At 37.6% G+C, this 13,389-nt stretch overlaps 1 protein-coding gene across 1 annotated transcript; it reads left to right on the forward strand.

Annotated features, from left to right (window-relative positions):
• Positions 1-11,247: 11,247 nt before the first annotated feature.
• On the forward strand, positions 11,248-11,673 carry LOC129780666 (microtubule-associated protein Jupiter-like). Its single transcript, XM_055789136.1, has one exon. It carries the CDS (start codon positions 11,248-11,250, stop codon positions 11,671-11,673), a length of 426 nt encoding a protein of 141 aa, XP_055645111.1.
• Positions 11,674-13,389: the final 1,716 nt, after the last annotated feature.

A 13,389-nucleotide genomic window follows, 5' to 3' on the forward strand; every position in this document is an offset into this window, starting at 1 on the left:
GCAAGAAAAAAACACGCGCAAACGCACGTACACACGCGCACAGAAACACGCACAAATGCGCGCAAACACGCCTACACATGCCCGCGTATAAAAAAAGCGCACACCTGCATGCAAGCAAAAAAAAAACACGCGCACACACGCACACAAACACCCAAAAAACGCGCGAACATACACAAATACACGTGCACGCACATAAACAAGCACAAACACAAACATCGGGCTGTCGAATACTCGGCTATCCGGACTCGAAGCTGACCGGTATCCAGTATCCGACCAAACCACTATCCGTTTCATCACTATTTTCACACTGACAACTAGCGCCGGTAAATAATTACTCCTGCAGGCATACTACACAACCCTCACTGCACCGTTTTCATTAGTTTCAGTGAATAAGTATCGAACGCAACAAGGAAACATACCTTCTATACAAACTGCCAGAATACATGGATGCTTCAAATTAATTTCCAAGTGACGATTTCTAACGTCGCTTTGGTTTGCAGAATGAAAGGAATCAACGTGAAATGAAAGGAATATGTACGAAAGAGACGAGATATTTTTCTTATTGTGCGTGAAAAGAGAATAGATATATTTTTAGCCTGCATGGTTCTGGTTCTGTTCTGAGAAGCGATAGACACATTATTGAGTGACGATGTGCTAATTGAAGTGAAATTGTCAGGCCCTGATACTGATAGACAAGTATACTTTATGTGTTCAAAAATATACAACGTACTTCGACATCTTTGGCTAACATCTAACATGATGAGAACTGAAGTTAAAATAAATCTTTTCAAATCGCTAGCATTACCTCATTTCTTATATGGCGCAGAGTTTATACTGAATGCTTCAGTCAGAGCTTTAGATAGATTGCGAATTGCTTTAAATTGTTGTGTCAGGTACGTTTTCAACCTTAATAGATATTCCAGAGTCAGCCACCTTCGAAAGCAATGACTGGGATGCCCATTCAATGAATTTTTGAAGTTGCGTGCATGCTTAATAATTTTTAAGATACTTAACTATTCATCTCCTCGATATCTAAAACAAAAATTGCAAAGTTTCCGAAGTTCTAGAATGAGAAATTTCATAATTCCTCAGTTCAACACGTCGCATTATGGCAACACTCTGTTTGTTAGGGGCATAATTTATTGGAATCTCCTTCCTAATTTTGTGAAAAAACAATCATTCAATCAGTGGATTTCGGCGAGATAGCATGGCTTGGCTTAATGGGGAAAATCAGCAACTATAAAAAAATAATCAAATTATTAATGAATAAATTAGAAAAATAGATAATTGATGTGATTAAGGATATGTACTATTGAATTCGAATTAGTAACTGGTTGCAGTAAATTAAAAGGTTCCACCTTACACTGTAATGATTAATAAAATATAATAAATAAATAAAAATAATTTTATTACAATGCATACATTCGAGGGCGGTCCGATAAGTACTTAACCTCATCTCCCGATAGTGTCATTATCGCAAGAGAGATTTCTTATCGTGTAGTACATTCTCGTATACGGCTAATGTCAAAATTTCATCCGAATCGAACTCGTAGTTCAGTTCTGACCGTGTGTGGAAGCGGGCGTGTCCGCCGATTTTAGAAAAATGGAAAAAGAGAAATGTCGGTCGGTGATTCGATTCTTGTTTTTGGAAGGGAAATCGCGCAGCGAAATCAAAGAGCGGTTGGATGCTGTATACGGTGACTCTTCTCCTTCGATGGCGACCGTCAAAAATTGGTTTGACGAGTATCAACGTGATCGCACGTTGGTTTTTGATAAGCCACGCCCAGGTGCCCCGAAAACGGCTACCACGGAGAATAACGTGACAAAAAACCACGATCTCGTATTGGCAGACCGCCGATTGAAGGTGCGTGAGATAGCTGAAACATTAGGCATCTCAAAAGACCCCGTGGGTCATATCCTGCATGAAATTTTGGGCATGAGAAAGCTGTCGGCGTGATGGGTACCGCGTTTGCTCACTCCGGACAACAAGCGCAATTGTGACACCACTTCAGAGCAGTGTTTGACGCTGTTAAGCGCAATCCGAAGGAGTTTCTACGTCGTTTCGTGACCATCGACGAAATATGGATTTACTGGTACACACTAGAGACCAAGGAACAGTCGAAACAGTGGATTTCACCTGGCGAACGTGCTCCGAAGAAGGCGAAGACTGTCCTATCGGTCGGAAAGGGGATGGCCACTGTTTTCTGGGATTCACAAGGTGTGATCTACATCGACTACCTGGAGAAGGGCAAAACGGTCACAAGCTTCTACTATGCCGAATTATTGGGCCTACGCCTACCTCGAGAAAATGTATTTTTCGGATGGATTAAAGAAGTTGGAGCATCGCTGGGTCAATATATCGAGCTAAAAGGAGACTATGTTGCGAAATAAATCGCCACTTCTCCAAAATTTTTGTTTTTTTGTAGGCTAAGTACTTATCGGACTGCCCTGCCCCATGATTTTAAAAAAATTTTAGCGCAACGCAATGAGATGGCTTTCGTTGGAGGCAGAGCTTCAACTATTCTTTTCTTTCTAAGCTGAGCATAATAAATTTGCCAGTCGTATATTGACTCATTTAAACGAATATATGCTGAACGGATTATTCTATTCCTGAACTTTGTTGTACCGCTCATCAACAGCGTCAATCGCACTTTTCAATCAATAAGTTCTCAACATTGCGACAAGAATGTTATTGTTGATCATATTGGATAACATATGTTTGGAGAGCTCCGTACAACGATTCGCTGATGCTGACCTTAATGTGAAAGATTTTGTAGACTTTCCGGAGAAGCCTGAGGATGTTTACGTTGGTATCGATGCAGAAGCAGCACTTTTTTGATAACATTCACCAGCGTATATTGAGCGTATTATTCGCTTTACAATGTCAGCAAAGTCCGGAAATCGGTTGGCATTTACAATTATAGACTCTTTTTGGAAAGCAAAGAACTACGTGTTGGCTACGTGTCAAGGATGAAATTGGTATATATTTGAATATTTGAAGGCAAAGTTCAACAAAAGCATGTGTATTATGGTTACATTATGGTTACATTATGGTTACACTTCAGAGGATGATGATTATTTTGTTTTGTTGTATTGATACGACTTTAACAAACTTTAAATAAGAAAAATAAATTAAAAATAAAAACAAACCTTTATTTTCAGTTTTCCTTTAATTTTTCAATACAGATTTGCTTGCTAAAAAAACAGATATACTGTTTTTTCAGAAAATTTAAAATTAAAATATGGTATCAAGGGGCGCCAGTAATTTGTTGTATCAGCTTATTTTGAACTCTTTTGATGGTTTCGATGTTTCTTGATGCAGGTGTTTGTCATAGTTGACAGCCGCAATGGCAAATAGGTTTCAGCATGGATTTGTATAGAAGTTGTTTGAAAGGGGATACCATCTGTTCTCATTTAACAGGACATATCCTGATTTTGAGACGTTCAGACTTTTGCGGCGTCCTGGTTTATTTTTCACTAGTTGACCAGGCAAACTTTATAATTCAATCGCTTGCAAATAACATGTTTCTCCGTTACATGGAATACATGTTTCATACAGAAAACATAATAAAATGAAGAAATGTCAAATCGGACGATTCCTTCTTCGAGTTTTGCGTTTACCAACGCATCAGGCGATCTGTTTTTGTTAATATAGTTACTAGATATAGGTTATGAGAAATAGGAATACCTGAATTCATTTCCTCTTTCGAACAAATATCAATTTTGTTAGCGCATACAACAAATGGACTAACAACGCTTGACACGATGTAACTGTAGAATATATTAGAATACAATTGTCCAATTTTGCTTCAGAGTTTTCCGAAAATATTCAATTGTCATGTTTTGTTGAAATTGAAATATGTGTAATATTTTTATGGGACCCCCACCCCCAGAAGAGAGAGGGGTGTCAAACCATCATAGAAACATTTTTCGTACCCAAAACCCCTCACACGCCAAATTTGGTGCCATTTGCTTCATTAGTTCTCGAGTTATGCAAAAATTTGTGTTTCATTTGTATGTATCCCCTACCACCAGGGAATTATTTTTATGGTTCAACCGTAAACGGTTTAGCATATTCGATGAATTTCGACAAAACACCATGACGGTTAAACAAATTTTGCACTGTATTTTTTGAAAAAATTGTTTCCTTTTTCGTTAAGGGAGTATTCTTTTGTAGACACGAATATCGAACGTTTTTTCGAACTCCGTAAAAATATAACATAAAGTATTTTTACGATCCATTTTATCATTGTTTGTTCATCTATCTTTTAACAATAAAACAAAAATTGAACGGAGAAAAAATGTTCATAACTAGACTACTTACAAGCTGATGAAGTGGGGGGGGGGTTCAAAAACAGTTGTGCCATGGCGCACACGCCCTTCTGGTTATCTGAAACAGAAAATTGAACAGATTCTAAATCAGTAAGATGCCGCTATCGCATGAACCTCGGACAAGTCAAAAACATTTTTTTTGACAAAATGACGACCGTTTGAAAAACAAAATGGAGTTTAAAACGTTTTTTCTTACGTTTCCCTATTTTTTAAAAATAGTAAAATTTAAAAAATATTATTTTTTAGAAGTTCATGTGATAGGGAGATGCCTGCAGACTGTATTCATATAAATTTGACATGAATCGGTTCAGTAGAACTGTAATTTTCAAGTCCATAAGAATCAGACAGACAGGAAGACAAAAAAAGACAGAAAGACAGAAAGACAGAAAGACAGAAAGACAGAAAGACAGAAAGACAGAAAGACAGAAAGACAGAAAGACAGGAAGACAGGAAGACAGAAAGACAGAAAGACAGAAAGACAGAAAGACAGAAAGACAGAAAGACAGAAAGACAGAAAGACAGAAAGTCAGAAAGACAGAAAGAAAGAAAGACAGAAAGACAGAAAGACAGAAAGACAGAAAGACAGAAAGACAGAAAGATAGAAAGACAGGAAGACAGAAAGACAGAGATACAGAAATACAGAAAGACAGAAAGACAGGAAGACAGAAAGACAGAAAGGCAGAAAGACAGAAAGACAGAAAGACAGAAAGACAGAAAGACAGAAAGACAGAAAGACAGAAAGACAGAAAGATAAAAAGACAAAAAGACAGAAAGACAGAAAGACAGAAAGACAGAAAGACAGAAAGACAGAGATACAGAAATACAGAAAGACAGAAAGACAGGAAGACAGAAAGGCAGAAAGACAGAAAGACAGAAAGACAGAAAGACAGAAAGACAGAAAGACAGAAAGACAGAAAGACAGAAAGACAGAAAGACAGAAAGACAGAAAGACAGAAAGACAGAAAGACAGAAAGACAGAAAGACAGAAAGACAGAAAGACAGAAAGACAGAAAGACAGAAAGACAGAAAGACAGAAAGACAGAAAGACAGAAAGACAGAAAGACAGAAAGACAGAAAGACAGAAAGACAGAAAGACAGAATAGCCGATTCAAATGATATTGAATTCGAGCAGTTTCAATCTTCAAGTGAAAGCGTTTGCGTTAAGAAAGAAATCGATGTTTCAGTGTGAGTAGAGAATATTCACAATCGAAAATGATTCTGGCTGAAGAGAAAGGAAGAAGTAAAAAAATCATTTTTATCTTCTTGTTTCGAAATTGTCGAGCCCTGATCATCATTAACATGAAGTCATGAAATCGGGGTTTTCGAAAAAATATATTTGATGCCAAATATCTTAAATCTTCCGGTTGGCCCGGTCCGGTTGCTCGTTACCATTTTGTATGTGCAACAATCATGAAAACTTAGGAAATCATCTCGGAAACATGAGATGAGAATAATAGAGTTTGACATATTACGCGTTAAGTAATATTAGTAGACTAAATATCTATTAAATATATTCAATCCAATCATGAGAGCTAATTCTTTTGACGTTAGTAAATAAAAATGAAAATATGGATATGAAAATTTCACCTTTTTTTGGCTTATGACTACGTCTTTTAGTAATGATACCAAATCAGAAAACTGGTCAGGTTTTTTTTAAGAAATAGTTTTAACGTTAATGATTATGTACTGTACTAAAATGTGAGCTCAAAATTTTTGAAACGTGAGCATTATGTTTGAGGTGCATAGTTTCGACCGTTAATAGCTCTCTCAGTTGAACAAAGTGGTATGTCAATCACTTCGTTCGAAAGTTAAAAGATATATGAGTAATACTGTTTTTGAGCTATTGACAAAATTATTTCGAAATCAAACCTTTGATATCACAAAAATCTCTAAATATGAGAACCTGCTTGAATATCCATCTTAGTCAAGATTTGTCGATGTATGTCGTTGGTTGTCAGTGAAAGTTCTCTAAATATTGAGCCAATCTCAGTTTTATTTTGCTACTGCGTTGAACAGTATTTTTCTCTACAGAATGCATCTTCAGAATATGCAAGAAGCAAACCTAGTGTAGAGCAGAATCAAAGCATTAAATAGAACGTACATTTTCAAATAGATAACGGTAGTGAGGGAACACATATATTATCGCCTGGAGCCGCACTGTGTGTAGTACGAGAATACTGTCGATGCATGCTGAGTGCGTTACGTGTATTGTTCTGAGCGCGTGTATTTTTCTCGCGAGAACAAGAATGAATCATAAATCAACCATTTAGCTGCACCTACAAAACAGCGCAAACCCATCGGTCCTGTTCAGGGCCACTAAAACTTTCAATTAAAGATTTATTATAGTAATTTCGAAGCATTCTAAAAATCTATTTTATATTTATTTTTGACTGAAGGGAGCTTCTGTGAATTCAGCAGTGTGTTTGGATTAATGATGTTGTTTGGAATTATAGAGGTTTAATGCTTTCTCAGTTCTAAAGAACAAACTAAAGAACTCGGTCTTGGGAAAGACCATTTGAAAAGCCGTCCTGCCATCCGTTCGCGAGCTAGATGATTGATAACTCGTGACTGACTTTTTTCTGATTATTTTCAATTGATGATTCAGTTTTCGTGATATCAATTATTGTTTCCGAGTTAAAAGAGACGTAAGGTATTGTTCAGCGTTGAAAGTTGTATTCACCGGTGAAAAACTGAGAAAATTTGTTTCGATGCTATTACTATTACGCCTCCGACGCCACCACACAATAGATTCGGTTTGGATTTTCTGTTGCCGTTCTGCGTCTTCTGAGATGTTTCGTTCCACGTTGGAGATGTAATTTTGTTAAGCGATACTGAGCGATACTTGAATATATAAAATGAATTTTATATATTCAAGAAGATCAATATTTCAATTTCTGTGCTCAAGACAGCCAGCAATCAGCATTATGTGCTGTGCCGATATACTTTTCTCCAGGCAAGTCGAAGCCTCACTGACCCACATCTGTTCCGCATTAGCAACGGTGCAATGCTCAGCAATTTACATCACATTGCACCCCTGACATACATCTGTTTACTATAAACAAATGACACTTAACGCAGCGTAAGTATAGCTATCCCTCTCTAATCAGCACAACACCTTCGCTTTGTAAATAATGAAGTGTTATTATATACACTAGGCTAATAAACCGAAAAGGCTGTAAACCGAAAAGACAGAATAAAATCAATCTTGTTTCAACTCTAAATGCGTTTAGTTCGTTATTCGAAAACCGGATGTCACACAAATAAGTGAACATTTAATATGATAAATAAGTGAACATCTAATGAACACAAATAAGTGAACATTCAATAACACAGGATAAAGAGAACCTGCAATAATTACATGTTAATGCTTAGAATTAATTTGGCATTCTACTCAAATTGCTTCGCGAAACGTTCGCGCTAATCACTCACTTTATTTATTGGCCCTTGTCATTGCTAACGAATATTTGTATTAAAGAGTACTGTACTTATAATATCCAACTAACTTTGACCCCCAACGTTGGAATATAGCATTTTTTTTAACAAGCCATATTTGTAACTTTCAGAAAATCAGAACTATATAGTAAATAATTAAATTCTGGACACTCAGGCATTCGTAAGGATTACATCGACTGATAAAAAATATAAAAAAAAAAATAAAAAAACATCGACTGATAAGAAATATTGCTATAGCATAGCATGAAACAATACCATTCCAACAGGATTGGAGGGCATTCATGTAAGATATGAATCACATAAATTCACAAAATCATTCATCAAAAAATCATTCATCACAAAATCATCCACAAATCATCACAAAATCACAAAATCAATTTGAAAATTTCTTAACTGTGTTGTAATTTAAAATCTGGACATTTTTTATTCATTATTTGAATTCCGGATACATTTTGTCAGCAGCATTTCTTTGTGAAAATTATCTCGCTTTTTTTGTTTCTTTTTTTTTATTTTTTATTTTTAGACATTTTTTTGCCCACAGCAAGGTAGGTACTATTTCTGACACCACACTGTCTCAATAGTACCTATCAATCGCATCTATTGAGCATGCCAATGATATTTTGATTTTGTGATGATATTGAATATAATGATCAAGTGTCCGGATTAAAAAGCCATCCGGATTCTGAGCAGTTTTGCCACATTTTCATCTGTTTTTGAAGGGTAAAAAACCTTTCTCATCTGTACTTTTTCTTCCAAAAATCTGTACCGAAAATCTGTACCATCAAAATGTTGGTTGCAAAGACAAAACTGGTTCATTAGTATAATATATATAACTTAAACTTCAATTTTCTCATCTGTTACATGATAAAGGGCGAACACGAAATTATTGCGACACATTGAACAGGGCATAACTTTTTTACCATTGGGTAAAAATCAACCAAATTTTGTACATTTTCTCATTGACGGGTATTGTCTACATGCTGTCAAACTCGAAGTCGTGTTTTTCGATTCAACGAAAATGGAGGTGAACCAACGCGACTCGAGAGAACAAATTCTTTCCAAACACCTGGAATATCCTGACCTGTCGCACCGGCAGTTGGGAAAAATGCTGAACATTCACCATTCAACCGTCTCCAGAGTGTTGAAGCGGTTCCAGGAGCGGTTGACGTTGGACCTGTCAACAAGCAAACCAATCGTAGTTACCATGTATTACTAAGTACTAGGATAAAATCATATTGAATTATACCGTCAACCGAACAAGTCGTCTTTCCTTTGTACTCTGTAATCAAGACAGGACCACGGTAAAGGAGCTGGAAGAAAACCGGGACCGGAGAACAAAAAGACGGAGGGAAAGGTGAAGCGGATGATTAAAGCAAATCCCAACGTCTCAAGCCGTGATTTGGCTAAAAAGATCGACATGTCGCAGAGCTACGTCCAGAATGCAAAGAAGAGAGCTGGACTACATACATACAAGGTACAGAACTTCCCAAACCGCGATGAGCGGCAACAATCGACAGCTAAAACACGGAAGTTCTACGAGAAGATGCTGACAAAATATGGCTGCTGTGTGATGAACGACGTAACGTATATAAAAGCCGATTTTAAGCAAATTCCGGGGTTGGAGTTTTTCACCGGCAAGAGCAAGTTCGATGTGGACGACAAATTTAAGAAGAAGAAAATGTCGGAGTTCGCCTCCAAATACCTCGTTTGGCAGGCCATCTGCTCTTGCGAACTGAGGAGTGAGCCTTTCGTGATAAAGGGCACAGTAAATGGCGTGATCTACAAATCTGAGTGCCTCGAGAAGCGCCTTTTGCCGTTCTTGCAGCAGCACGACGAAGCTCCGCTATTTTGGCCAGATTTGGCATCATGCCACTATTCTAAAAGTGTCCTGGAGTGGTATGAGGCCAATTCTGTCCATGTTCCAAAGGACATGAACCCGCCAAACTGACCATAGCTGCGCCCGTTGGAGCAGTACTGGGCAATAATGAAGCGGGAACTTCGGAAGAGCAAGAAGACAGTCAAAGACGAGAAGGACATGTTAAGAAAACGGAAAAAAACTGAGAAACTGGTACCGGATGACACTGCAAAGACTTTGATGGAGGGCATCAAGCGAAAATGCGTTCAATTTTACACTCAAGGCTCCATCGATTAACTTTTCTTTTGATTTTTGATGTAAATATATGTAGAAAAATACCTTAAAATTTTGGTTTGATTTTAAACATTATAAGAAAATTGGCATGACATTTTCGGTGTCGCAATAATTTCGTGTTCGCCCTTTACTTATACATAGTCTTGCTAAACTTAGATTGCTTACTATCAGTTATTCAAAGTTTGGTGCATCCCCACGAATGCTAATTTTGGATCGTGTTGTTTCTGAACCAATTTTTGGGCTTAGTTTATTGTTTTTATAATCAGAAAAAAATCGTTTGACGGTTACCGAAGAGAGACATATGATAAAACATTAAATCGAGTCTTCGAAGCATCGCAAATTCGAAAAAACGAAAATGCGAGTGAAATTCAATTCTCTTCAGGGATCCGTTGTTTGTCCACTAATCATGCACATGCGTGTTTCCGCATCATCATAGAAACATGCATCACAGAGCGAGTTGGACACATTATTCTTTCTCTAACTCTTGTAAATACCCTTCGTAGAGACCTAAAAACGATTTCTAGGATTTAAAACAGTACCTATCTATACTTCAGGACCAAAATCTGTAATCTGTACCGAAAAACTCGAAAAACTTTGTACCTTTCCAGCTGAATCTGTACGTGTGGCAACACTGATTCTGAGGCATTACGGTACACGATATCTCAAGTTCTACTGTACCGATTTATTCAAAATTTGATGCGAATGAATCTATATACAAGCAAACCTGTTAGTGCGAGGGATAGGAATCGCTATGAAGCATTAAAAAATAGTTTTCGTTACACAATTAAAAACAACTTTTTTTTATGCGGTGGATAAGGACCGCATGAAAAAGTTTCTTTAAGAAAATAACCTAAATCCATTTCATTCGTGATCAACGTTTGATTTCTTTTTTTTTGTCTTTCTGTACATTGAGACATGTTGCCTCACAAAAACAGGTTGTATTAGATGTACAGTAAACCTGTTTTTGTACGCTTTTCTTTTTCACTTTTCTTACAAAGAGGCAACATGTAAAGAAGGAGAAAAAAGGATCTATTCCATGAACCAATAAAAAAATATTTTTTATTTAATTACGGTCATTAAAAACGTGCGAAAAAACAATTTTTGTTTTCAAACGGTCAGGTCATCCGAGTAGACGATGCTGTAACACCTGACAGATTATTTGCTTTTCACATACACAGCTGATCTTCCAAGTACATCATAAGTATCCCTATCCACCGTAATTGCGAAATTTCGTGCCCACAAAAACGAAACGAAACATTTAGTGAAGCTAGTCGTCTCTTCATTTAGGAAATCGCAGCATGAACAAAAACAGAATGCAATCTAACGTCTTTGCCGTTCCGGAAGCACAGCGAACTGAAAATGGTGACACCCCACGCCGTACTATCCAGCGCCAGGATTCGCACAACCGTCTGTTTGGCGACGAAGATCGCCCTTCCACTCCACACATGATGGGCAACCAGCCGATCGGTGCCACCAAAGTTAACGGCCGCAGCAACGGACAGAAGTCATCATCATCGTCCCAATCTACGATGCCCCGCTCTCCCCGATTTGCTCAGCGGAACCCGGTTACCGGCCATGGAATCGAGGACTACGCAGACAAGCCGCGGAAGCCGAGCTCTAGGGGTGGATGTATAGAGTCTGGTAATCCGGTGACCGGCGAAGGATACAAATCTGGCGATGCAGCGGAAATCAACACAAACCGCATCCCACCCGGAGGCTTCTCATCGGGGCTCTGGTAAAGACATCAAACACCACAACAACAGCAGCACAGAACTGCGAACACGGGGTGGCCCTTTCCAGCAGAAGATTGTAACAATGATCACGCTACATAAGAACAGAAATAACAAAAAAAACCTTTGCCCATTCCCCCACAACACAAGCAGTGCCATAATCAGGTTTTCATGATTCCACGTTACCATTGATGTACAGTTCAAAATCTTAAGCAAGTTGGTGTGAAAATACGAGACAACAGTTATATTTTGCATAAATTTTCAGAAACGAACGAAAATTGTTGAATATTAGCACAAAACACACTGAGATTATTTCTATAAAAAAGGAGAAAACGAATTGAGGAAATATATGCGATTAAAAAATTTTTTTTTTGTTCTCAAATGGGATCAGCGAGAGTGGGAACCGGCACATTAGTCTCAAATGCCTCTACTCCACACCTCCACGATGATCATATGATGAAATGTTATTTGAACGGGTGAGAACTGGAAACTAGGATTGGGCGATCCTCAGAAAAAGATCTATCTTGACTTTCCTAGGGATCGATTCACTGATTAAATCGGTACCAGATAATTGATCTTTGCCGAATCGATGTTTTTCAATCTATTTACTTTATCTATATGAGTTTTTTTTATCTTTAAACAGAGAATAGAATATTGTTGTTTCTATTCAAACATCAAAAGCCTTTTATATTGTTTTCAGTGTTTGCCAATTGATCCAGTCACTGGAAAAATCGCTTTCGTTCGTTCAAATATGATCATACAGAAATTATTTCCACTAACGGCATTCTTTTGTTGTTACGTGCTACAAATCACGACACAAAAGAGAACGAGATAACTCTGCATCGGTTCGCACTTCATGATACACCAGCACGCAAGCAAAACCATCATGTACGCTTTTGGTGCAGAAAGTTTACTTTCTTCTTTGCCTCTAACATATACATATCGAACCTCTCCATGCATCATGAAACAGCAGGATCATACGGACTACGCAAAGCGAATGATTCATATTCAACTAATGTAGCAGATCTTGATTTTTAAGTCCAAGGGAGTGCAAACTATATGATTATTTAGCTCGATAGAAGCTAAGGGAAGGGATTATATTTTCCATTTGTCATTCATACAAGTATCTGAATGATCCACTCATATTTTGTTATATGTTCGTGAGAGGTCACTTGCATGACACATTGTGTATCATTCGATATTGATCGAAATCCAAACACTGAAGGCGTGTTGTTTAGCATAAACATTTCAACTAAGTACTAATGATACAAGTAATACTACGTTGAGAAGATGAACGTTAGGGCCATTGAAGAAGAAGGTGAAAAGCTTCATATGAACGGTGTTTGTCACCGATAAACTCCATATTATTGTTTATTCTTTGAATCACAATTTCTCCCTTCGCTGTGCAATTGCCTTCTATAATTCCAGTGTCTTCATCAGGATTGTGAACAATAGCGTGATTGTAATTTAGCAATCCGAGCATATGTGATTTGAATAATTCAATAATTCATTGTGCTCATTCAATAAGATTCCCAGCTCACCGGCAATGCGCTTGGCTTTAGGCGAATTGAAGTTACTTACGCATGTTCAGATGGAAGTTCCATGTAGCAAACGAAGCGCCATTTGTCATTGAACAACGTGAATAAATACGATCAGTTTGGAAAACGAACAGAATTGAGGGGCTCAGAATGCAAGGGGTGTAAGTGACTTGATCATTTTCTCATC

The sequence above is a fragment of the Toxorhynchites rutilus genome, chromosome 1, assembly GCF_029784135.1.
Source record: "Toxorhynchites rutilus septentrionalis strain SRP chromosome 1, ASM2978413v1, whole genome shotgun sequence".
Lineage (NCBI taxonomy): Eukaryota > Metazoa > Arthropoda > Insecta > Diptera > Culicidae > Toxorhynchites > Toxorhynchites rutilus.

Excerpts from the sequence above, each read along its gene's own strand:
- LOC129780666 (XM_055789136.1), top strand. The coding sequence starts at position 11,248 with ATGCAATCTAACGTCTTTGCCGTTCCGGAAGCACAGCGAACTGAAAAT.